At 52.8% G+C, this 21,207-nt stretch overlaps 9 protein-coding genes across 9 annotated transcripts; 6 read left to right on the top strand and 3 right to left on the bottom strand.

Annotated features, from left to right (window-relative positions):
* Nucleotides 1-337: 337 nt before the first annotated feature.
* On the bottom strand, nt 338-1,264 carry J4E87_005749 (uncharacterized protein; the record flags this gene model as incomplete). Its single annotated transcript, XM_049377356.1, has 1 exon — nt 338-1,264. One exon carries the CDS (start codon nt 1,262-1,264, stop codon nt 338-340), a length of 927 nt encoding a protein of 308 aa, XP_049232982.1.
* A 3,067-nt stretch (nt 1,265-4,331) lies between these two features.
* J4E87_005748 (uncharacterized protein) lies at nt 4,332-5,972 on the top strand (the record flags this gene model as incomplete). The annotated part of the gene is made up of 2 exons (XM_049377355.1): nt 4,332-5,033; nt 5,085-5,972. 2 exons carry the CDS (start codon nt 4,332-4,334, stop codon nt 5,970-5,972), a joined length of 1,590 nt encoding a protein of 529 aa, XP_049232981.1.
* A 1,690-nt stretch (nt 5,973-7,662) lies between these two features.
* J4E87_005747 (uncharacterized protein) lies at nt 7,663-8,050 on the top strand (the record flags this gene model as incomplete). The annotated part of the gene is made up of 2 exons (XM_049377354.1): nt 7,663-7,669; nt 7,794-8,050. 2 exons carry the CDS (start codon nt 7,663-7,665, stop codon nt 8,048-8,050), a joined length of 264 nt encoding a protein of 87 aa, XP_049232980.1.
* Nucleotides 8,051-9,528: 1,478 nt separating this feature from the next.
* J4E87_005746 (uncharacterized protein) lies at nt 9,529-10,188 on the top strand (the record flags this gene model as incomplete). The annotated part of the gene is made up of 2 exons (XM_049377353.1): nt 9,529-9,827; nt 9,909-10,188. The coding sequence occupies 2 exons, from the start codon at nt 9,529-9,531 to the stop codon at nt 10,186-10,188; spliced, it is 579 nt and encodes a 192-aa protein (XP_049232979.1).
* A 293-nt stretch (nt 10,189-10,481) lies between these two features.
* J4E87_005745 (uncharacterized protein) lies at nt 10,482-12,882 on the bottom strand (the record flags this gene model as incomplete). Its single annotated transcript, XM_049377352.1, has 4 exons — nt 10,482-11,240; nt 11,349-12,065; nt 12,207-12,421; nt 12,471-12,882. The coding sequence occupies 4 exons, from the start codon at nt 12,880-12,882 to the stop codon at nt 10,482-10,484; spliced, it is 2,103 nt and encodes a 700-aa protein (XP_049232978.1).
* Nucleotides 12,883-13,560: 678 nt separating this feature from the next.
* Nucleotides 13,561-16,010, top strand: J4E87_005744 (uncharacterized protein; the record flags this gene model as incomplete). Its single annotated transcript, XM_049377351.1, has 2 exons — nt 13,561-13,569; nt 13,656-16,010. The coding sequence occupies 2 exons, from the start codon at nt 13,561-13,563 to the stop codon at nt 16,008-16,010; spliced, it is 2,364 nt and encodes a 787-aa protein (XP_049232977.1).
* Nucleotides 16,011-16,157: 147 nt separating this feature from the next.
* Nucleotides 16,158-16,955, bottom strand: J4E87_005743 (uncharacterized protein; the record flags this gene model as incomplete). The annotated part of the gene is made up of 1 exon (XM_049377350.1): nt 16,158-16,955. One exon carries the CDS (start codon nt 16,953-16,955, stop codon nt 16,158-16,160), a length of 798 nt encoding a protein of 265 aa, XP_049232976.1.
* Nucleotides 16,956-17,584: 629 nt separating this feature from the next.
* Nucleotides 17,585-19,000, top strand: J4E87_005742 (uncharacterized protein; the record flags this gene model as incomplete). Its single annotated transcript, XM_049377349.1, has 1 exon — nt 17,585-19,000. One exon carries the CDS (start codon nt 17,585-17,587, stop codon nt 18,998-19,000), a length of 1,416 nt encoding a protein of 471 aa, XP_049232975.1.
* Nucleotides 19,001-19,861: 861 nt separating this feature from the next.
* On the top strand, nt 19,862-20,539 carry J4E87_005741 (uncharacterized protein; the record flags this gene model as incomplete). The annotated part of the gene is made up of 2 exons (XM_049377348.1): nt 19,862-19,877; nt 20,040-20,539. 2 exons carry the CDS (start codon nt 19,862-19,864, stop codon nt 20,537-20,539), a joined length of 516 nt encoding a protein of 171 aa, XP_049232974.1.
* Between the last annotated feature and the right edge of the window lie 668 nt (nt 20,540-21,207).

Genomic DNA, 21,207 nt, shown 5'->3' with positions numbered 1-21,207 from the left:
TTTGATGAATCTTCGAGACTGAGCGATGTTTAGCATACATATGAACGCGTTTCTTTTTCATGTTGCGAAATTTGGCGAAATCTCGCTATGTGCTGTGTGATGTTGCTCTTTCCCGTGCTCTTTCAGATGTTTTGCTTGCTCACAATTACTACCTTTTGCAAGGCCTCAGTTGTTGCTATTCACTTTGGCATTAAGGAACTGCAGTGTAAATAGTTTTGTATTATGATTACTTGCTAAAAACTGCGATAACGCTGTATGGATTGTTCATAAAAGCATACCCCATCGCTTTACCCGTACGATTTGATGAAAGATTTGAGACACAAGCGCACAACATTAATCAGAATCCATGCTTCGCAAACTCCTTCTGGGTCCACTCCCACAGCTCATTCGCAAGTTTATCATTCTTGAGTATTGCCTGCGTGTACTCGTTCCCATTGCCTTTTGGTGTGTAGAAAGCCCCGCTCTTAACCTCGCTCTTCTTCGCGGTACTGGCCCACAACTGCGCCTTCGCACCATCGGGGACACTCGTCAAGAACAGACCAAAAGCTACAGAAAGGACCGTACCTAGTACAGGTCTTCTTGTCTTCAGATTATCCCAGATGCCCGTGTTGACAACGCCGGGATGGAGAGCTACAGACGTGATGTTTGGGTATTTCTGTGCGCTAATCTTGCTGAAGTAGTAGTTTGCCAGTTTCGATTGCCCGTAACGAGCTACAGAGCTCATATCCTCACAGGCAGTTGTGAGCTTAGGGAAGAGGATACCCTCTTTGGGAGCCTGCTTGAATAGTTCGGAGCTGAGGTTGATGATGCGAACGTCGCTGTTTGGTTCTTCGGCCGTCTTGAGCAGGAGTGGCAGGAGGAGCTTGGTGAAGAGAGTAGGGCCCATGTAGTTGCTTCCAAATTGGACCTCATAGCCGTCACTCGTTACGCTTGCAGGGTTGCCTGTTGTGCCGGCGTTGTTCATTAGGATATCCAGACGAGTGTTTTCGGTGAGGATGCGATCGGCGGCTTGCTTGACGGATGCGAATGATGCCATGTCTACCTCGAGGTAATGTATCTTCCCCTTTGCTGAGGGAACTTGTTTCTCGATCTCTTCGATCGCTGCGTTGCCTCGCTTGCTTGTCCGGGCTGCGAGATACACTTTGTCTGGGTTGTGCTTGACAAGTTGGAGAACACTCTCTTTGCCGAGACCGCTGCTGCCGCCTGTCACAACGATGACCTTTCCCGATAGATCGGGTATGTCTTTTTCGGGGTTGAAGTGCATATTGCAGTTGATGGATCCGACACCTGGGTGTACGGCAGCTTGTCGTTGTAGAAAGATAAAGGATAAATTCAGCGAATGCTAGTATTTGAGGAGGGATGAGTTATTGCAAGGATGTACGAAGATACAAGAGACGAATGGTCGAGTGGGGCTGATGTTGACGTCTGAGGGTGTGTTATTGAATACATATCTGAAAGTGCCATTAACCTTATATATCGTGTAGTCCAACGACGGTCAACGCGCCGAAGGCCCAAGATGCCGCCTCTAATTCACCGCAGATCTCGTCCGAAAGATTGGTAATTTCACCTTGATTTGAGGAATTCTGGCTACTTCGAGCAAAAGGTCAGAAGAGAAGTCCGACTAGGTGGTTGCCCGAGGTATCGTCTTTAAAGTTTCGGCAACACTCGTGACCGGTCGGGCAAACATGTCCCCGCGGCCTTCCATCGACCACCTTGAATGTTCTGCGCTACAGTTACCTTAGCGCCTACTTGTGGTATGTGGTCAGCTAAAATTGCGCCTGCAGCTGTCCAGGAACTCAAGTTCTGTCCCGTCGCAATGCGCGATAGAGCGAAACTCTTCTCGAGTAACTTGGAGTCGACTTTGCGACGAATCTCGTTTTGAATTACGTCAGAGGTAGCCTCGTGGTGTAGAAGTAAGATTACTGAACTTGCTGTCGGATGGTCCCGAGGCCTGCTTCAAAGTCTCTGCGGACTTCTCTCGAGTGCCGCACGGACGTTAAGTGGATTTATTGATTAATCAACACTTCCATTGCGTCCCGAACAGAGTCGATAAAACGTATTGCAGAAACTGTCGCTGTGCGGTGTTCGATATACGCTTCAATGAACGTGCAATTCATCCGGCCGAATGAGATACCCGAAGGAAGGCATGATACAGAAACCGCGGACGTCCGAAGCCATCATATTCTATTGGATCTACGCACAAGTTTCGCACTTGAACTACTCTCTCGAAGGGTGGGAACGATGTATGCACGACGCATGAAAGTGGCGAGCAAGTTCGACCACGTAGAAAGAGAAGAGAAGATGGGCGTGGGTGCTATGGCCAACTCGGAATGTGGAGATGGTCCTGAAGTCCAACTGCGACTTTTGTGCATGCTGCTACATAGGGAGCGAGGGTCGAAGATATGTTGCCAATCGGGAGCCAGTTCGCGAAGCCATTAGGAGTTTCAATTAATCGTCCGAGTCCGTCTGCGTTAGGCGACGAGGAGCGAAGTTCGAAAGAGGTGGGAACAAGACTCGCCTGCTTTGCCTCCCGATGAAGCAGCAGAGGCAGAGACCAAATGGAGCGGTCCTACGCCGCATCGACCGAGGAGTCTTGCATCAATTCCTGCGATACATGCGTTCGAGACTGCGACATCCTTTCCTAGATTGACAGCAGGGTCATCGATATGTCGAAGCTTCGTAAGGGATGTCCAGACCGGTATATCGGTTGCTTCTATATGTCGCAGGGGATTTGATCCGGCACTTGTGGATGTGGACACGCACGACGTGTGCTGGAGATGTTGGAGGAAAGTCGTTCGATTAGCTGCACAATGAGCATGCAGAGTGTATCGGCACATTAGGCGAGCAAGCTGTGGGGTTGCGGCAAGTAAAATGCCTATACTCGCCTTCGGTATGTCCTCTGGATTGAGCGTTCACAGGTGCATTGCGTTTTGCATACTGGGCGTGTTGGTCGCCTAGACAAGGTCGCGTGAGTGCCTGAGGCAGGCCAGACCGTTCATGCCTCGTTTCAATCATCTGTCGCGCGTATACATGCCTGTCTGATTAGGAAGGCGGCGACACCTCGTCCGCAATCTTGGGTAAGTAAGCCCGAAACGTCGCGCCGTATCCACACATGATGTGTTGGGGTCTCATTTCCCAGCGATCATAGGTGGGCGAGGACTTGCTGCTTCAGCGCGGCCCAGTGTCGCAGCTTCTCATGTTCCGCATGTGCACCTCAGCTTGCGTCTTGCAAGAGCAGACGTCAGCTTTGTTGTAGGTAGCCTCGTTGCACGGTGGGTGGGCTTGTTGACGGTTGATAATCTTATCACAGCCAGTGAAGTCGGTCAGATCGTCTTGGCGGCGGATCGCGAAATTGCTCCTCGGCCCAGCGTCGTCTTGAAACCACCTGGCCAAGGTTGGTGCATCCCAACCCTGCAGCATTTGTCGCTTGTTCCCCCCGGTATCGTCACCCTGCCACGGCGCAGACGAGGTGATCCTGCCAATTGCCATGGGTCCCGTTGGCGCGACATGCCGCAGAGCCAATCGAACCACCGATCTCATGCAGCGCATTACCCTTGTCCTGGCTCCGCAACGGGCGGGTTCTCGACTCTGCAATTTCTCCCAGACGCCCCGAAAGTGGATGAGTGATTGCCGCTGGTATGATGACAGCGAAGTGTGGAGGCGCCAGGCTCGTTTCCTGGCGGACCGGTGGTGATACTGGCGCACATTCCGCCGTTCTCTGCATCTCTTCCTTCTCTCAACCTCTCCACGACTGTGTCGCGGCTTGTTCCATTTCTTTGGCTCACTAGAGCTGTCCATTCCTTTACAACCACGCCTATATCTTCCTGTCTTTCCTTCATACTCACTATACCTTCACTCTAACGAATTTGAAACCCAAGATGCCCGGGATGCTTACAAGGTCGAAGTCATTGAGGTTTCTGAGAAACAATCGCAGGGACGCCACGGAGCAAGACAATGGGGCCTCAATGCCGCCTGTTAAGGGTTCTCAAACAGGCGTTGACAAATACAAGCCATCCACTTCCGATTTGAGCACCGAAGTAAATCTAGGAGTCCCAGGCACGGCAGTGCGGCCAAGCACATCGAGTGGACCTGGAGAGCGTCCATTCATGTTCCATAGGAAAACAAATCTTGCACCATCGATCTATTCTCAGGACCATATCCACTCGTTCCAATCGCCTACTACTTCCACAACTGTACTCTACAGTCCAGACGCCACGAAAGAACGAGGGGTTATTGGTATCGCTCTTGGGTCACCCACCTCAGGTTCACATTGGAAATCAACGCCTGAGGCTGCGGTACCAACAACCGACTCGAAAGCCGCCCATCCTCCAATGGCAACACTAAACCACCCCAACGACTCTTCGGCTTCGCTGAGCAGCCGTGTTGAGGCACCCAAGTCCAAAATCAGCCGATGGAAGTCGTTGTTTCGTAAAGCGCCTCCCCCTCAACCAGAAAAGCCATCGTTCTATCAGCTGGCGCAGACCGTTGCCGCGGCACCTCGCGCAGACAGCCACCATGACGAGGAAGCCAATGAGTCCCAGGCAGCTCGACCGGAAGAGAAGGAGAGGGAGAAGTTGCGCAGTGTGTCACCGCCGACCTATAGGCCGAATATCCGAGCATCGCGGAAATGGGCTCCAGGAGAGTTCGTCCCACCTCAGTCGCCACCGGAGACGTCTGCGACCCGAGATCGTGCTATGACGCTCGGAAATATGCCGTCACATGGACCTAAGAAGTCTATGCAACGGTCTTTCACAACACCTGCTCTAGGAGCGCGAGGCGTTGCAGGCGAGGTCCCACCTGTGCCACAGGTTGAAGTATCGGGCACAACCAACAAAGCACTACCACAGAATCCGACCGGGTCCGCAGATGATGGAGGACCGCTTCTGGACGTCAGCCTTCCCGATATCACAATGGAAAGATACAGCGTCATGTTCGGAAACCTCTTGCAGTCCGACCCAAACCGATTATCCCTTTTGGCAAGACGGCAAGGCAACTCCGAGAAGATCAAGCCGCTGCTAGAGCTGTCTGCAAAGGTATGTATCCGCAGGTGTGGCTATTTTCAACTAGGGCTAACGTGAAAGTAGGACGATCAAAAGGACGAAAGTCCCGTAGATTACAATCTCCAGCGCAGGGTGACGTCGCCCGCTCCAGCGTCTGGCTCGCCACGACTGTCCCTATTTCCGTCCACCAACCCCGGCCGCGCACCGTCACCTCTGTCAGGATCTATCATGAGCCGTAGCAAAAAGGATCTGAAGCGGTCCCGGACGATGCCCACGAAGTCTCCCCTTCAGCAAACTTTCGCTCAGAATACAGAGAACACGACAAGACAGATGGATTCTACCAAGCTGAAGCCTGTAGCATCTCCGTACCTGAAGCCAGCATTGACTCCTACCTCGATTTGCAGCTTCGAATCTGAGGCCGAATCGATCACGATTATAGTCGCCCAGGCATCACCCGGTCATCCTAAACCGATTACGTTGCATCTTGACGAGCGAGAGCCTGAATGGGAGATCTGCACGAAGCCAGTGAGGGCTCTGAAAAGCGAGACCCTTACAGTCAACAGCGAGCCGTCGTCCCCACTAATCCGCTCGCCCTCGCAACAGCAGCCGAAGGTGACCAAACTCAGCGCGCTGTCATCGCACCCGTCTTCTGCACCTCTTGACGCACCCTCCCCACTGCAGAGGTTGCAGAGCTTGTCAACTCCACCACACTCGGCCAGTAGACTCGGTGAGAAGCGAGCTGAGATCCAAGCAAGGAGAAGGGAGGGAAAGACAGAAGAAGTCGGCACAGCGAAAGCCATGGTTGGCGTCGCAAGAAGTGTATCTGTCAGCAGAGCGAATAGCCCAAGAGGCGTGGTTCGCACTTTGACGAGTCCGCACGAGGATCGTGTGGTGGATCGATTGGCCCTCACCCCCACGATGGTGGAAGTCAGGAACCGGAAGAGCCAGAGAGTACAGCTCGAAGACGCATAAGCTTTGTCTCTTCATTCACTTCTATAAACTTTCGAGAACATCTCATTCTTCTTTTTTTCGTTTGTCCTTCTACGTTGAATCGCGTTTCTAGCGATCGGGACTTGGTATTACTAGGGCGTTGTGCGCTGATACACCGAGAGTTGCAAAATGTACTCGCGTGCCATTTGGGTTTATGCGGGTTGTTTCTTATAAGCGGGGGTCGTTCTGGTTGCATTCTCCAGGATATCCCTGGACTTCTTCATGTGCGGATAGGGATGATTCGAGACGTACTGCTGGTCGGTGAAAGGATAGGGTTAGGCGAAAGACTTTGGTACCGCTAGAAGGCCTGCAAGCTTGCGAATGGAAATTCAACACCTATCACTGCGCTTATTGTCACTTTGTCGCTGATTAGAGCCTATGAGTTTTGGGCTCCTGCTGAACGCTGTGCGTCCCGAAACCCACATTCCTGGAATGGGGCCGAGAGGATCGACCGGTGAACCGGCAGAATGCATCGCATCGGCGCTGTTTCGTATGTATACAGGGTTGCGAACGCTTTCGAGATGTATTCTGGTACTGCGAAAAGCTGTCTAGAAAGAATGAGCATTCGGTTGAGTGTGTTCTGGCACAGACTTCTCGCGCGTACTCTTCGTAGGCAGGCATGGCCCACGGTCGCAGCTACCGTTTGGAGAAGCGTGGTGGCTATGGCGCGAACCACCTGGCCACCCCCGCTCGGGAGCGGAAGCAGGAAGGCGCACCATCATCTCACTGCCGTCCACCCAGCAGACTTCAGCCAAAGTGACCGAGCTCCAGTCTCTCGTCTCCGAGACCTACAGCGCACACTACCTAGTTACATGCTGAATTCGTATCCTGCAAGGAGGGCCGGCTCTCAAGCAACTTTCGGGGTGTGGCCCTCACCATTCAGCCCCCACCTCTTGGCGAGCAGCAGGCCTCAAGCCTCACCCGTCACGATAGGCCCTCATACTGGCAGCAGAGCGCATCTGTCAAATTAAGAGCCGGACTAGTCAGAGATGTGGCTGCAAAGAAGCCACCAGCCAAGCCTTTCCTGCTTTACGATACAGTATGCCACTCGCTTCCAGGCTAGACGGCATCACACAGCCCGCCTGGCCTGAAGCCATCGCTACTCATCATTGGAGCGGCCGCGCTAGATAGCACAATGAGCGCTGCACCTCGGTCAAGCAATACTGTCGCCTACGCCTGGCTCAGCAAAGGCTTAGCCTAATGTAAACAGCGGTCGCAGGCCACCCAGTCAGACTCGAGCGAGGCGGAGTACCGATGGGAAGGAACCCTCTTCAGCCTTCTGAGGGACTTCCCCTTCTCACTTTACAATCAATCTATTCTATTTCAGCTTGGCTATCCAATCTTCCCCTTCGGCCTCCATTGCATTATCTTACACGACGACTCTACGTGTAGCTCTGCTTCCTCTCGTCCTGATTGAACATGTGTTAGAAAGACCCATCACTGCGCGCAGTTGGTGATTATCGCAGGCCTAGTCAGCCCTAAATCCGAGGATCAGTCGAGACTTTCGGTTTTCAGCCTGCTCAGGCTCAATCATCCTCGATCCAACGAGAACCAGGACCAGAAACCAGTGGAAGGCTTCGCACTGATGGTCTCAACACGATCTGGGAGCGCTATTTAGCCAACCAGCAAAGCAAAACGGCTGCTTTCGAGGGACAATAACTCGTTATCGAGAATGTCCGGTCTTGAGGTAGGTCTACTCTCTTATGCCCCGAAAATTCATCTGCAGGTGTGCGCACGCGACCTCGCCCAAGAATACAAGTCTCCTCTTCTGACTGTTGCTCACAATTAATCAGATCGTCGCAGCAGTGTCTGCTGTTGTTTCCGCGTTCCACGGTGGATCAGAGCTCCTCAAGCTTGTCAAGCAGAAACGCCGCGCTCGTAAAGCCCGCGATCAAGGTCAGCAAGAATGGGAGGAGGAGCAGCTACAAGACTCTCTTATCGCTGGAGAACAGCAGATCGCTCTAAGATATAAGCAAGATCAGAGAGAATTGGGTGACTATGTGCGCGTTGGAGATGGTAAGTTCTACGAATCAGGCTCGTCTAGTGGACTTGAGAATTAAGACATGCGCACAGATACCGCTCGGGAACGTCTCTACCATATAGGCTTCATGCTGCAGGCCGAAATAATCAACAGCTTACGGCAAGCCGCTACGAAGTGAGTGTCCAGATGTTTGGCATATCGGGATAGAGCTAACGTTGAGCCTTCAGCGAAGTTTGTGTGCTTAATCTGCATGTCCTCCACGAAGCCTCCATTACGAACCGAAAAGAGACTCTGACGACATTGGACGAGCTGAAACAAAGAATCTACATAGCAAAGCCGATGGTGCGACCGTTGAGGGCGGTCGGTGGGAACTATAAGGACATATCAAGTGACTCGAGGCATGGCCAGATACGTTCGCTGTCAGATAGCTATCCGACCGCAAGCTTTCCATCGCAGAACGATTTTGGTTATACTGGACACAGTCTGCCCGACTATTGCCGGCCCCAAGACACGTCGAGAGCGTCTCGCGCGGCCTATACCCCTACACAAGCTGCGGAGCCTGTGATTCTAGCTCTGGACAGACTTCGCCCTGAAGACCGCGCATCGATTATGAATGATATCCAGCACATGATCAGCTCTTATCAAGGCCTCAACGTCGAAAACGAGTCAAGACTAGGGAAACCCCACAGGCATAGTGGTGCCTATCCTACCCGCCGAGAAACGCTGACCACGCTCAATGACCGAGACGCATATACTGAATCAATACAAGAGCTGGATAGAAGCCTGAATGAGCGTTCCCATGATTCACCATTGGCTTCCGGTCAAGTGAATACCGTCAGGCCGATAAAGGAGCAGCATGTCTACAATCAATCGCACCCCGCAAGTAGTTCATTTCACCAGACAGGAACGCATACACTACATCCTCGATGGTCTGATACCTCTAGCTCTACGCAGTCTAAGACAGCTTCTCTTGGCCGTAAAAGCTCCAACTCATCGCAAGGTGAACATGCCCGACCTCCAGTAGCACCATATGATCAAGACGATGAGATTCGTAGTGCTCCACCATACAGCTCTCCCTATATGGCCCCAGAAGACAGATATACACCTTCTCCCATTGCACCGCTGGCACCTTTACGCCCTCAATCTCATGCGCCGCCCATCAATACACCCAAGAACGACGCAAATGCACCTACGCACATGCCTTGGCCTGGATCACGACAGCAACGAGATCCTTCCCCTTCACTTTCCCAAACACCATCCGTACCGTATACGCAGCCACAGCAATATCCTGCACCAGCTGAAGGACACCTTGCCGGCCTTAGACAATTAGTGCACCCTCAGCATTATATTGCACCTGCAACAGAACGCGGCATACCCGGTCAGGGTAGCAACGGCAACTCCCAAGCGGCTGTGTATAGTTCTCCAACAGCAGCCGCTACTTCTTTGATGCCAGTTTCTCCAGCTACAAGTCGACCTCGACATGCTAGTTTCACGCCCTCTGTCGCCTCAACCGACAGCAGCAGCTCTATTCCAATCGGCATCCTTCCAGGCCACCGCATGCGCAACAACATCAGATCCGATACTATTCAAAGCGGACCAGCAGGTGGTGAAAGAATGATGAACGGCCGCCCTAACAAGGACAACGATTACTGGGGATTTTGCAAGGGTGCCTGGGCTGTCAGAGAAGACCTTAAGAAGGGTATCACAGTCCGCACTCAGCCCTGCGGCTACTACAACACAAAGCAGATTTGGGGGTGTAAGCATTGTACCTTCACGGGCGACGTCTTCACGAAGCCGCACCCCACGAAAAAGAACAAGACTGTCGAGATAGTGGACCCGCGTGTCAAGACTTCCATGTCCGGGATACGGTATCGGTAAGGGTTCCCATGTATAGACTGCATGTGAGAGACATACTGACTACTTCTACCAACATTTAGGTGGATCTTTCTTGCCAAATCGCATGTAAAGAAGAAGGCAGCAGAACCTAGCTCGAACGATGATAACTTCGGCTGCCTGCTCTGCTCAGGGCAAGACAAGGTCACGGGCGTTTATGGTGGTGTAGAAACACTTATGAACCATATTGCGCTCACGCATGTGACGGATATGAGTGAGCAGGCACAAAAGAAAGCCAATTGTATTCTGGGCAGAGTAGCGGGCTATGACGAAGACTTTGACATTAACATACCGATTTTTAAAGAGGCGGAGCTTGCTGGCTAAAGAGAAACATCGGAATTTCGAACTGGGGCTGGGGATAACGGCGTTGCGGAATCGTATTCGAGGATACCCTTGCTTTTCGTGTGCCATGTTGTAACATAAAGACCTTCACGGTGATCTATACCGATCTATCATACAAGCAAAGCACTTCGAATCTCTTTATCGTGCAATTTTGATACAACAGCCTTCTTCGCACTGTCTAAAGCATGTGTTTATATCTAGCCTTTTCAGATCAAGTACAAGATGAAAGCGCACGATCAGTTCGATCAATCTGATCGACCAACGGCATCATTTGATTATTTCTCCGACTTCGACGGCTCCGACAGCGACGTGCCTGGCCGCCAGTTCTTGTACCGTTCGGCTTCATCCGCAATGGTATGTGGGACGTGTTGCTGCAGCGCTTGCTCAAAATGTCGCATGTACACTCTCGGCTCGCTATTGGGATCCATTGTGTAATCCGTGATCGCCAACTCGATAGCAACAGCGCACAATCCACTGATGTCTGCTCCACTGCTCCCGTCTGTCTTCTTGGCAACAACATCGAGATCGACGTCCTCTGCGAGCGGTCGCTTCCGCGTATGGATTTGGAGAATCTGCTTCCGCGCTTCTTCAGTTGGGAGGCCGATGTGGATGTGTGCGTCGAAACGCCCGGTACGGATGAGCGCCGAGTCGAGAATGTCAGGCCGATTGGTCGCGCCGATGATGAACACATCCTTGAGTGCTTCAATACCATCCATCTCGTTCAGCAGCGTTGTAACGACATTGAGACCGCTATCCTGTGTCTTTTCGCGCGACTTGCCGATGGAGTCGATTTCGTCGAAGAAGATGATGCACGGCTTTGCTGCGCGTGCTCTACGGAACACATCCCGGATAGCTCGCTCGGACTCGCCCACATACATCTTGATGAGTTCAGAGCCTTTGACTGCGAGGAAGTTTTGTTTACTCTCCGTTGCAACGGCTTGTGCGATCAGGGTCTTTGCGCAACCGGGGGGGCCATAGAGTAGAACGCCTTTTCGGGATTGAGGGCCACCGAATTTGATGTCGAGGTCGGGATACTGGAGATGCGATTAGCTTTGAGCCTGGTTGCAGAAGTAGATGAACGCCTAAGGGTGCATCGTACACGGCCGTGGGAGATATAGGGATGACATAGGAATATAGCTTACCTTAAATGGGCGAATAGTAATGGCTTCAAGTACAGCGCGAACGTGATCCAGACCAGCGATATCTGTCCATCGAACCTTGGGCACTTCTAGAATGCTATCTTTGAGGACCGTCGGTTGTACTTCTCCGAATACGGCATCGAAATCTTCCTGACAAACATAGTCTGTTTGCTCAAGCTTCTCGCCAAAGGTGGTCTTTTCTTCCTCGCTTATCGTCTCATCCATCTGTTGTTCGCGTCGGTCTCGGGCGAGAAGACACAGATCGTGGATGTCGCGTCCGACGAAACCGTGTGTGCGCTCTGCCAGCGATGGGAAGTCAAGGTCTCCAAGTTTGCTCGTAGTGCCCAAAATTTGTCGGAGAATATCTTCCCGCTGAGTGGTGTTGGGTGGAAAGAGCTCTAGCTTCGTTTTGAAAGCTGACGGTGATCGAAGTCTGGTATCAACATCGTATATGCTACGCGCTGCTGCTGCGACGACCACTTGGCTACCGCCCAGCTTGGCCAACTCTTCCCGCAGCCTGTTTACAAGTGTCTCAGCTTTTTCGAGAAACCTGTCGAGATTATCCATTATGATCAAGCTCGGTTGGTTGTCACGAGCGTCCTCAAAAGCATCGGATATTGCCTTGGCTTGTCCTTTTGGATGCGTGTCTGGATCTACTCGGTAAACTTCTTGCCATGGGCATTCCGCTAGCCGTTCTAGTAGAAGACTTTTGCCTGTACCCTCGGGGCCGTGTAGTAAGAAAGAAGTAGGTCCACAAAGGCGTACGTCGCGTTGATGAGGTAGAGTGTTTGTGAGGTAAGAGAGGCGTCTGTTCATCGTAGTGATGTGAGCAGAAAGTCCACCGATGCCATCACCCCTTACCTGGAGAATCTGCTTAGAAGCTCTCGGGGTCTGTTGAGTAGGGATATCACCCGTGGTAGTGACTTCAGTAGTAAGTTCGTCGAAGTATGTCGCGTACTTCTCAGTTGGCAGCGGATCAATGTTCTGCACAGTGACACGCAACTTCTGGCTCTTTTGCTTGAAGCCTTTTTGCTGAACTGGAAAACTGCATCCCGGAAGAATGATGTCAGAGTCCACTGCTACATAGCTGTCAGAAACAGTAGTCAAATATAATCGTTGACCTACCTAAAGTGTGTCGTAGCCAATACAAAAGTTGCTCATTCGAGCTAAACTTGGCAGTTTGATTTGGTGCATCTGCGAGACTGATCTCTATGGATTTGAGAGGCTTCCAGGAGTCTACCTTCTCGATGAAGACGGGATCGTTAAGCGAGAGGTCGTATTGCTCTCGCAGAAGATCAGACACCTTGGCGATTGGCTTGTTGCCAGGATTTGTCTGCGAGGCTAGCCAAGCCACTCCATAGCCTTTGAAACCGGCAGCAGTACTCAGCCGTACACAATCGCCATTAACAAGCCCCAACGTTTTCAGCTCTTTCTGTGATAAATGAATACGGAAGGCGCCGCCCTCGAGTGCGTTACTGGGAATGCTCGGAGGGTTGCGCTCCAGAGGGCGCAGAGTGTAAGATGTTGCCGGGCTCATATTGTCACCGCGCACTGCAGCAAATGTCAAGACGGGTGGTGAAAATCTCGGAAGTGCTTTGGGTGCGCCGTTGGTGTGACTCACGTCACGTGTGTACTGAAAGCTTCAACTTTGGAAGTCTCTAATTAGCATGCGAATTCATCTCCACCTGTACCTAGGTACCATTGCCTCTTAGCGCAGCATTGTCAGGGCCCTCCAGTGCAGCCCAATGTGGTGAAAGATGCTGGGTGACTAAGCGATGGGGAAGCTAGGCCAGATGGGTGTGCTAGCGCGGGTCCATTCCGAAGCTTTTCTGAGTATCGCGCTCGAGAGAGGGTAGCTTGCCATGTTACGAAGCCGTGCAATTTATGCCACCGCCGCGCCTTCCTCGACATCTTCGGCCATGTCATCCTTCGGGGACCGCGTACCAGATTCGCTGCGCCCACAGGACGACGCCCGCACCGTCCTCGACCGTCGGCGATGAATCCCCGCAAACCACCACTGCCGACAGCCACACAACAGAGAAAGAAAGCTGGTTGAACGGGGGTTTGATCAGACTTGTACCCTGGACCCGGACTACACCGTCTACCAAATCGCAACCGCCATCGCCGCCGCAATCGCAATCGCAATCGCAAGCCCAGAACCGTCCTACGTCCGAATTGAATGAAGAGGGGAAGGGCATATCCGAAGCACAGACATATGGCACTGGTGCTGTGGTGATCAGGAAGACCACTGAATCGCTGGCGCAGCGCCAGCGAAGGGTATTGCATTCACATTCGGGAACACGCCCACAGGACAAGCACACAGGGAAGGCGGACAGTCCAGATCAAGATTTTGAGTCCGCGAGGAAGGCCGAACATACTGTGGAGAGACGCTTGGGCCAGCCAGCTGTTGTAAGGAAGGTTCTGGCCTTACCTGTGTCTCCCGAAACAAGAGAACGTGGACGGAAACACCAAGACCCTATACGCAAAGATCAGAGTAGGCAGAATCCGACCACAAGTAACGAGAAGGAGGTCGCTACAACTCTTCGAGATGACGATGCTACAGTCATACGTCAGCAGCTCCAGGGCCTGTTTGAGCAAGTCAAAGCCCTCCAGGCCGCATTAGAAACAAAGATTGCGCTGGGACAGCTGCCGTCTTCGTCCCCCAGGGAACAGGACATACCGACTGCGGCACCTGTTATACCCCGGAACGATGCATACCCTTCCACCCCGATACAGTCGTTACTAGGACATGCTTCAATGAGCGGCGATCCGGTTTCTTTCCGTCATTCTGATACTTCCTATCCGAAGACCCTGTCTCGCACACTTGAGTATAGCCAGAAAGCCCTCCGTAAGTCGGTCTACACATTAGGCAGTGTGGCTACAGAGCTAGAAACAGCACGCTCTCTAGCAGTGGCTCCAGTTACCCGACATGCTCGTGACTGCATACGCGTATTGGATGAAGACGCAGCAATCGAGGGTGACTTTGAGCTTAAGCAGGCTCTAAGAGCGTCATACAGGAACTGGGAATTGCTCCACGCGGAACAAAAACACTCTGCTCGCGTGAATGGGCGACCGGATCTACTCTTGAAGCTACACGTCAGCGACATAAGAGCAACGTCATCCAAGATTGGCAGTAGTGTGAAAGAGCTGAAAAAAGACCTTGCTCGTATTTCACCAACCACGCCAAGAGCGCCGAAACCAGTACTCCCGTCGGTGGAAGAGTATCGCCGGCAAGCCCGCGAACATGCCGAAAACGTGAAGAAATTCCCAAGAGGCTCTGAGCTGAAAAGCTCAGAGAAGAAGATTGACAGCGAGAGGTTGACGCGAAGGATTCATACACAGTCACGCCTAATGAAGTCGTCAGACGGCTTGAGCGCCACTACTGGAGACGGTGACGGAAAGAGTACAACGACGGAGCAATCTATGAGGACATCGCCGCTTTTGCAGCAGAAGCCAGAGGTTAGCCCATCCACTACTGCCAATCTATCACCAAAACCAACACGGGGTACCGCCGAAATGAGTGAGCAATCGCTTCTTGAAGAACTCTTCCCGGAGGCAAGCACTACTCTGCAACCTCGTCAGCCCGAGCAAAGCGATAGGTATCCCAAGCTCAACCTCCCGGACTCAACGCCTATCGTTCGTCGGGAAGTTTACGACCCTACTCCGTCACTCAAAGAGCAAGTGGTCAATTCGTTGCGCAAGCAGGGGGAACAAATTACCGTTCTTCAACTCACGAACTGTAGCACTGAGCTGACTGAAGCCGACTTCCGTCGCATCATACCAAAGAGCAAGCACATTGAGGGTTGGCATCGAGATGGCGATCTTTATAAGATTGTGCCTGGTCGTGACCCGCTGAGTCTAGAGCGACTGCCCTTCTACTACTTACTTTTCAAGAACGCAGAGGCAGCCCTCGCGTATCAGAAGAATGCTTCGAGATTGCACAAGCTGAGCGCTCTCCACCAGCCCGCGAGTATCTTTTCCGCTATTCCACCCCCTAGAGGGTTCCTCGAAGAGGGTGAAGATATCACAGCTGCCATCTCATCCTACAATCTTCTACCCGCACATCACCCCATGAGTCTCAATGTTCTCATGCAGCCCTATAACCCCGTACTGCGTACGTTGGTGGAGAGAGGCGGCTACCAACCCATCGCGCCCTCGGTCGACGAGAAGGGAAACCCCGTATGGAGGGTGCTCATGCATATCGAAGGCTACGAGCCTAGCACGTCGGACCTTTTCAAAATCTTCTCTCGCGATGCCTACAAGCATGGCATGACTCTTCCCCTGCGCAACGAGTCGCAGACATCGATTCACCGTCTTCGCGACGTGATTAATCTGAAGACGTCGTCCAAGGCCGTCTCGTCGAATCGGCCTCGCGCATATGGCACCTTTGAACAGCCAGCGAATCCAGATTTGGAGACGACGTACGATGACCCGGCGATTCAGAGCATGCTATCTGGTGCAAACGAAGACAGCCCCAGCCAAACGAATCAGCTAGTCATGAACCGCGTATACAATCGATGGGTGCTGGATTTTGAAGACGAAGACACGGCTCGCAGATGGAGTGTGAGGTGGCATCGCAGAGTACTGCCTGAATTGAGCCATACCAGGGGCGCGTGGAAAGACAGCGAGGAGGCGAAGATTTGCAACACTGAACTTTTGTGGTGATGCAGTAGATGTATGATAGTCTGTATATGTAATGATGAGTTTGCCTAAAGATACAATCTAACTGTCTGCTACGTTGTGGTGTGAAACACCGGGTATCATAATGCCGTATCTCGTGCGCTCGTTCCTCATGTCAAGCCTATGAAAGTGCTACGAGCTCATGCCGGCGGCAGTGAGGAAGGCCGGACTCCAGTATTCGTTCTCCCCGGCTTGTGTGTCGACCCAGACCAGACTGTCTGCCATGAGGTCCTCAACCACAGCATGGGCTCGAGGCCTCTCCCAGTTGAGATTCAGCTGCAACATGGATACTGTGACGTAGCCAAGAACCTGTATGGCTTCGAGTACCGTGCTCTGGTCGGTATTCAACTCCTTGGGTACGCTTCTTATCAAACTTCTGTGCCCAATCTTCATGATGGAGAAGCAAGATCCGAGCGGAGCGAGCGAGTCCACGGCGCGCTTGATGTCGTCATCGCTGACTTCCATGCTCCCGCCTATGCGCTGGGATTTGGATATGCGGGCTTTGAGATCCGAGACGCTGATGAGCCCGCCGTTCTCTGATCTCGTGACCCGGCACTCTTCCACGATCAAGACGCCCAGGTTGAAGTAGAAGTCATTCACACTCCCGCCCAGCAGTTGTGCCCAAATGCTCTCCCCGCCGGCGCCACTTGGCTTGCCATCTTTATTGTCCCGGTGGTACGAGGAAGCGAGGAAGTCGATGTTCAGCGCCGAGCACATGCGCGCGAACTCGGCGCGGAAAGCAGGGTTGGCGCGAATATCCTTGGAGTGGGTGACGGCGAAGTTGTGGAGGAGCGACTGGAAGACGGACAGCTGGGTCGAGAGGGAGTCGGCATTGCGGGTTCGCAGCGTGGCGCCGTGCGACGTGTAGTGGTGGTTCTGCAGGCCGCGCGACGAGAGCGACGAGAGGCCGGGGGTGCGGCGGCGGTCCATGGCGGCGGTTGTGCGCGTGCGTCTTCAGTGCGTCGTCTGTTGGATGGCTCGGACGGATGCTTCTGCAGGTAACATGAAGAGCGTGGGCTTATGTCACCTGCAACTGCTCCCTTGCGTGCGCGCTGGTCTCGGGGCGTGGGTGAGGGTTTCACTGCTGGCAGTGGGTCGGGCCGGGCGGGGTAGGGCGATGAGATATCGTCGAGGTTGCACGTCGCCCAGGCAGATCGCGTCTAGACAACAGGATGGCTGCCACAACGGCTTCTTGTCAAGGGACACCCATCAATCAGCTGGTTCCCTCGAGCACAAGTGGAGAGTCGGAATGAGATCGCCATCCCGAGCCGAGCCTCGTACTAACTCAATGACGCATGGCGTGTGTTTCGGGGAGATATCGGTCACTCTTTACCGGTACATGGCATCAGATGTCGACAAGCTCCCCCGATAGCTACTCATGCGGCGAAACAATCTTAAGCGCTGGGGGCGACGCGTCCGTTCGACCTCTGTCCCTTCCTGACCACTTTCAGCGTCTACGTACTTCCCTTGGTCGCGTTCATTGCCTGGGCCCTGCATCAGAGCTAGGCTGCCGCGCTCACGTGTTTTAATATTTTCGCGTCTTGCCCTTCCTGGAATTAATGATACCCCATTTCTCACCTGCTCGAGTAGAGCTTTGCGAACAACCTATTCTCAAAATTCTCCGACATTCCTGGTTCGAGGAAATCTTTCGCCCTAGGATGGACCCGTCAATAATCAACAACTGCGTACTGCTGCTGAATCTGCCCCCCAAGGCACTTGCCGGCATCGACCTCCTGTCCTTCACTTCATCACCACGTTTTCGAGGAGTCAAAAACATTCCACCAGGCCTGCATTTCGTCTTCACTGCAAGCGACAGCACTTTGTCTGTGAGGCACGGCGCCTGGTTCTACGTCACCCCTGGCGTAGGCTCGCCGCAAGTCTTCGTTAAGAAATGGGACGAGAGCACCGAAGACCTCGTAGCCGAAACCTCGCAGACCGAAGTTCTGAGACACAAGGCGAACCTGGGAAGCATATGGAAAGATGGCCTGACACCTTACCGACAAAGCGTCCAGGAAGGGGACTCTGGTGCTGAAGAAGGCTGGTCTGAGGAATCTACCGACTGGAGCAAGCTTACATCGCAAGTCACACCCACTATGCTATCGAGGATATGTGGCCTGAATCCGGATCACTGGAACTTGACATCCGCATCATCCGCCCCACAAGACCTGGACGAAATACCCGGCCTAGAGAACAGCAACAGCATGCTGCATCCGGAGAAGGAGCTACGGTTCTTACCCATCGATCTGAAAAAGACCTGGAGAGAAGGCGCGACCGGGAGGGAACGCACGGAAGCCGCGCAAGACCGATCCTGGTTTCTGGGAGATCTCATCGACAACCACTGCCAGGCGAGTGATCTACGTGGACGAGAGGACGAAATCTTGGGCGAGCTGCAGTTTACTTTCCTTATGGTCTTGACCCTCAACAACAACTCCTGTCTCGAACAGTGGAAGCGGCTCCTGCGCCTTTTACTCACATGTCGGCAAGCCGTCAAACAGCGATCGCGCCTGTTCCTCGATTTCTTGCGATGCCTGCGGATCCAGCTTGGCCATTGCGCTAATATAGAAGGCGACTTGTTCGACATGAATGATGTTGGCGGAGGCTTCTTGAAACCGCTCTTCGGCCAATTCCGCAAAGCTCTCGACGACTTCGACGGAAAGTGGAAAGCTGACTTGGTAGATGAGCTAGAGGATCTGCAAGAATATATGCAGAAAGAGTTCGGATGGGAACCAGAGGGCTCTTATCTAAAGCGCGGTATGCTTGAGCTAGAGGACGGTGAACGAGTAGAGATGGAAGTCAATGGTGCAGACGCTGATGAGGAGCTTGGCGACTACGCGCCTACTGTCGTCGACCTGACCCCAGAACAGCAAAGACTGCTGAACCGGAGCGATGTCGGTCATGCAAAGCCAACGAACGGCGACGTTGATTCAGAGTCAGAAGACGACGTTGATCTAGACGATATGGATACGAGATACTGAAGCCATGAAAAGGCCGTGCATAACCGGTGAAATTGAATCAGTCTGCCCACACGCTCAGCTCACCGGTTCTGTCTCCGCACACCTGGTCTCGTTACGTCTCGGTTGGTCGAATCAACAAACCTTGCGGCGGCACAGCGGTGCAAAAATAGGCATCTGCAGGAACGGGCAGCCCCTAGTCGCTAGTAGATATCCTGTAACCACGTGCTGATCGCGGTTATCTGCACAGCCTTACACCTAATGTCAAATGCCATCATACTTGTGCGCAATGTCTACTTCGAGCTCTAATGTGATGTAGCCAAGACGACGTGGCAACAAAGCATGCCGATGTCCGTTGTGGTGCGGCGTGTCAGCCAGGCGTTCAACGCAAGGCTTTGCATAATATGAGAATAGTATAGATTTTGGCCCCCAAGTTCAGGACTGCGTCAAACCGCTTCGGGAAATTACAGCCTTGGCTCGCTATTCCCTGGCACGCTACTTGCACCCTTCATCGCCAACGCCCTTCGCCCCATCACCAATGCGGACAGCTGAGGCTGAAGCGCCTCCAAGTCTTGCATACAGTCATGCTACGTGTACGAGATTCGGACCGCTCATTGGCCTCGTCAAGCAGCTAAGAGCCTTACGCGGGGTGAACGGCGAGTGATCATCACGCGAAATGAAGGCTGTGCTTGCGATACCCGGTTTGAGCCCCCCTTGGCCGTGGACCCAAGCGATGATGGAACGCCTAAAGGCTTCGATAAAAGCCACGTCCAATCTCACATGTTGTGGTAAACGCCGCTGCATAACACCCAACTCGTTTGCTGCATTCACACCACCGAAACACGAAACAGTATTCCACCGGCTTCAACGATATAAACCTTCACAATGGAGAAGCAAAACGGTTAGTAATTACCCTCCGACTGTTGTGTATGAGTTCTACGCGAATCAATGCGACTTAAGAACTACGCCGTCATGAAGCGCATAGTCCTTTGAATGACTACGCCGCCTAGCCTTCAATTTCCCTATCTCAAATACCATGACTATCTTGCTAACAGTCTTAAAGTGCCCATGCAGCAATACCCTCAATCGCCAGACGCGACCGGTCAACCACCCATCTACCACCAAGATCCCAACGCACAATACCAGCAGCAACCAGCCATGTACACACAACAGCCTCAAGATCACCCTACTGGCTCGCCAGCGCCTCAGCATCCGCAAGGCGCATACGTGCAACCTGATCACGCTGGCGCCCAGCCTGGCATGCCTCCCCAACAACAAAGCGGAGCCGTCTACCAGAACGCCACACCAATCGCGAACTTGAACCGTGGACCTGCACCTACAGATTGCCCTGCATGCGGACAGCGTGCCATGACCAACGTTGCTTTCGAGACGGGAAACTCGACGCACGCCTGGGCTCTCGGTCTTTGCTGCCTCTGCTGCTTGGGATGCATTCCTTATGTGATGAACTCACTCAAGGACGTCCAGCACAAGTGCGGTCGCTGTGGCGTGCTTCTTGCGACTTGGCACCGTAGCGGAAGCACCGAGGTTCACATCCACTCTTAGATCATGTTGTAATTGTGCTAGGGAGTTGAGTGCACATAGAGAGGGGAAGGAGGTGCGCGATGGTTTGAGGCGGATGATACCCAGGGGGAGGACAGGGCGTTGAAGCAATCGGGTGCAGTGTGGGTCAACCAGCCCTGATTTTGTCTGTTATCATGAGGAGTTTTGCGAAACAAGTTGCTTTATAGTACCCGCTTTGATCAAATCTGAATGAGAACATTTAGTCTTTACCTGAGTTCTTGTTGACCGTGCCGACGCGTGTTTGAGTGAAGCCAACGATCCGACGCGCTAAACCGAGAGATACTCGTTCAAGAACAATACACAGGTAGTTTTTGGAAGTTGCACCCGGCAAAAGTAACTTTGCCGTATGGTGCATGATTCAACTGATGTGCTGATGAGATGCGATGTGTCGTGAGCAGGATGCTCACCCCATCCACATGTGCGTATCGCTCCAAAATGCATACATCTGACGTCACCAACGGTCATCGCGCATCGACGCACATGGGAAACCAGAACATGCAGGCTGCGCAACACCATCGGCCCAGCGCCACACATCGTGAAGAATCGAAAGCAGATCCGGCACCAAAATGCCGCGAAAGCCACTTTCCTGACATCACCGCCACCAGATCAGCCACACAAAAGCCACCGCTAGCGAAACCAAGCTTTGGCTA

Source organism: Alternaria ethzedia (genome assembly GCF_023757985.1).
Source record: "Alternaria ethzedia strain BMP 0044 chromosome Unknown scaffold_12, whole genome shotgun sequence".
NCBI classification, from domain to species: domain Eukaryota; kingdom Fungi; phylum Ascomycota; class Dothideomycetes; order Pleosporales; family Pleosporaceae; genus Alternaria; species Alternaria ethzedia.
Note: the sequence above shows the minus strand (reverse complement) of the source record. Positions and strands in the feature narration are given on the sequence as shown.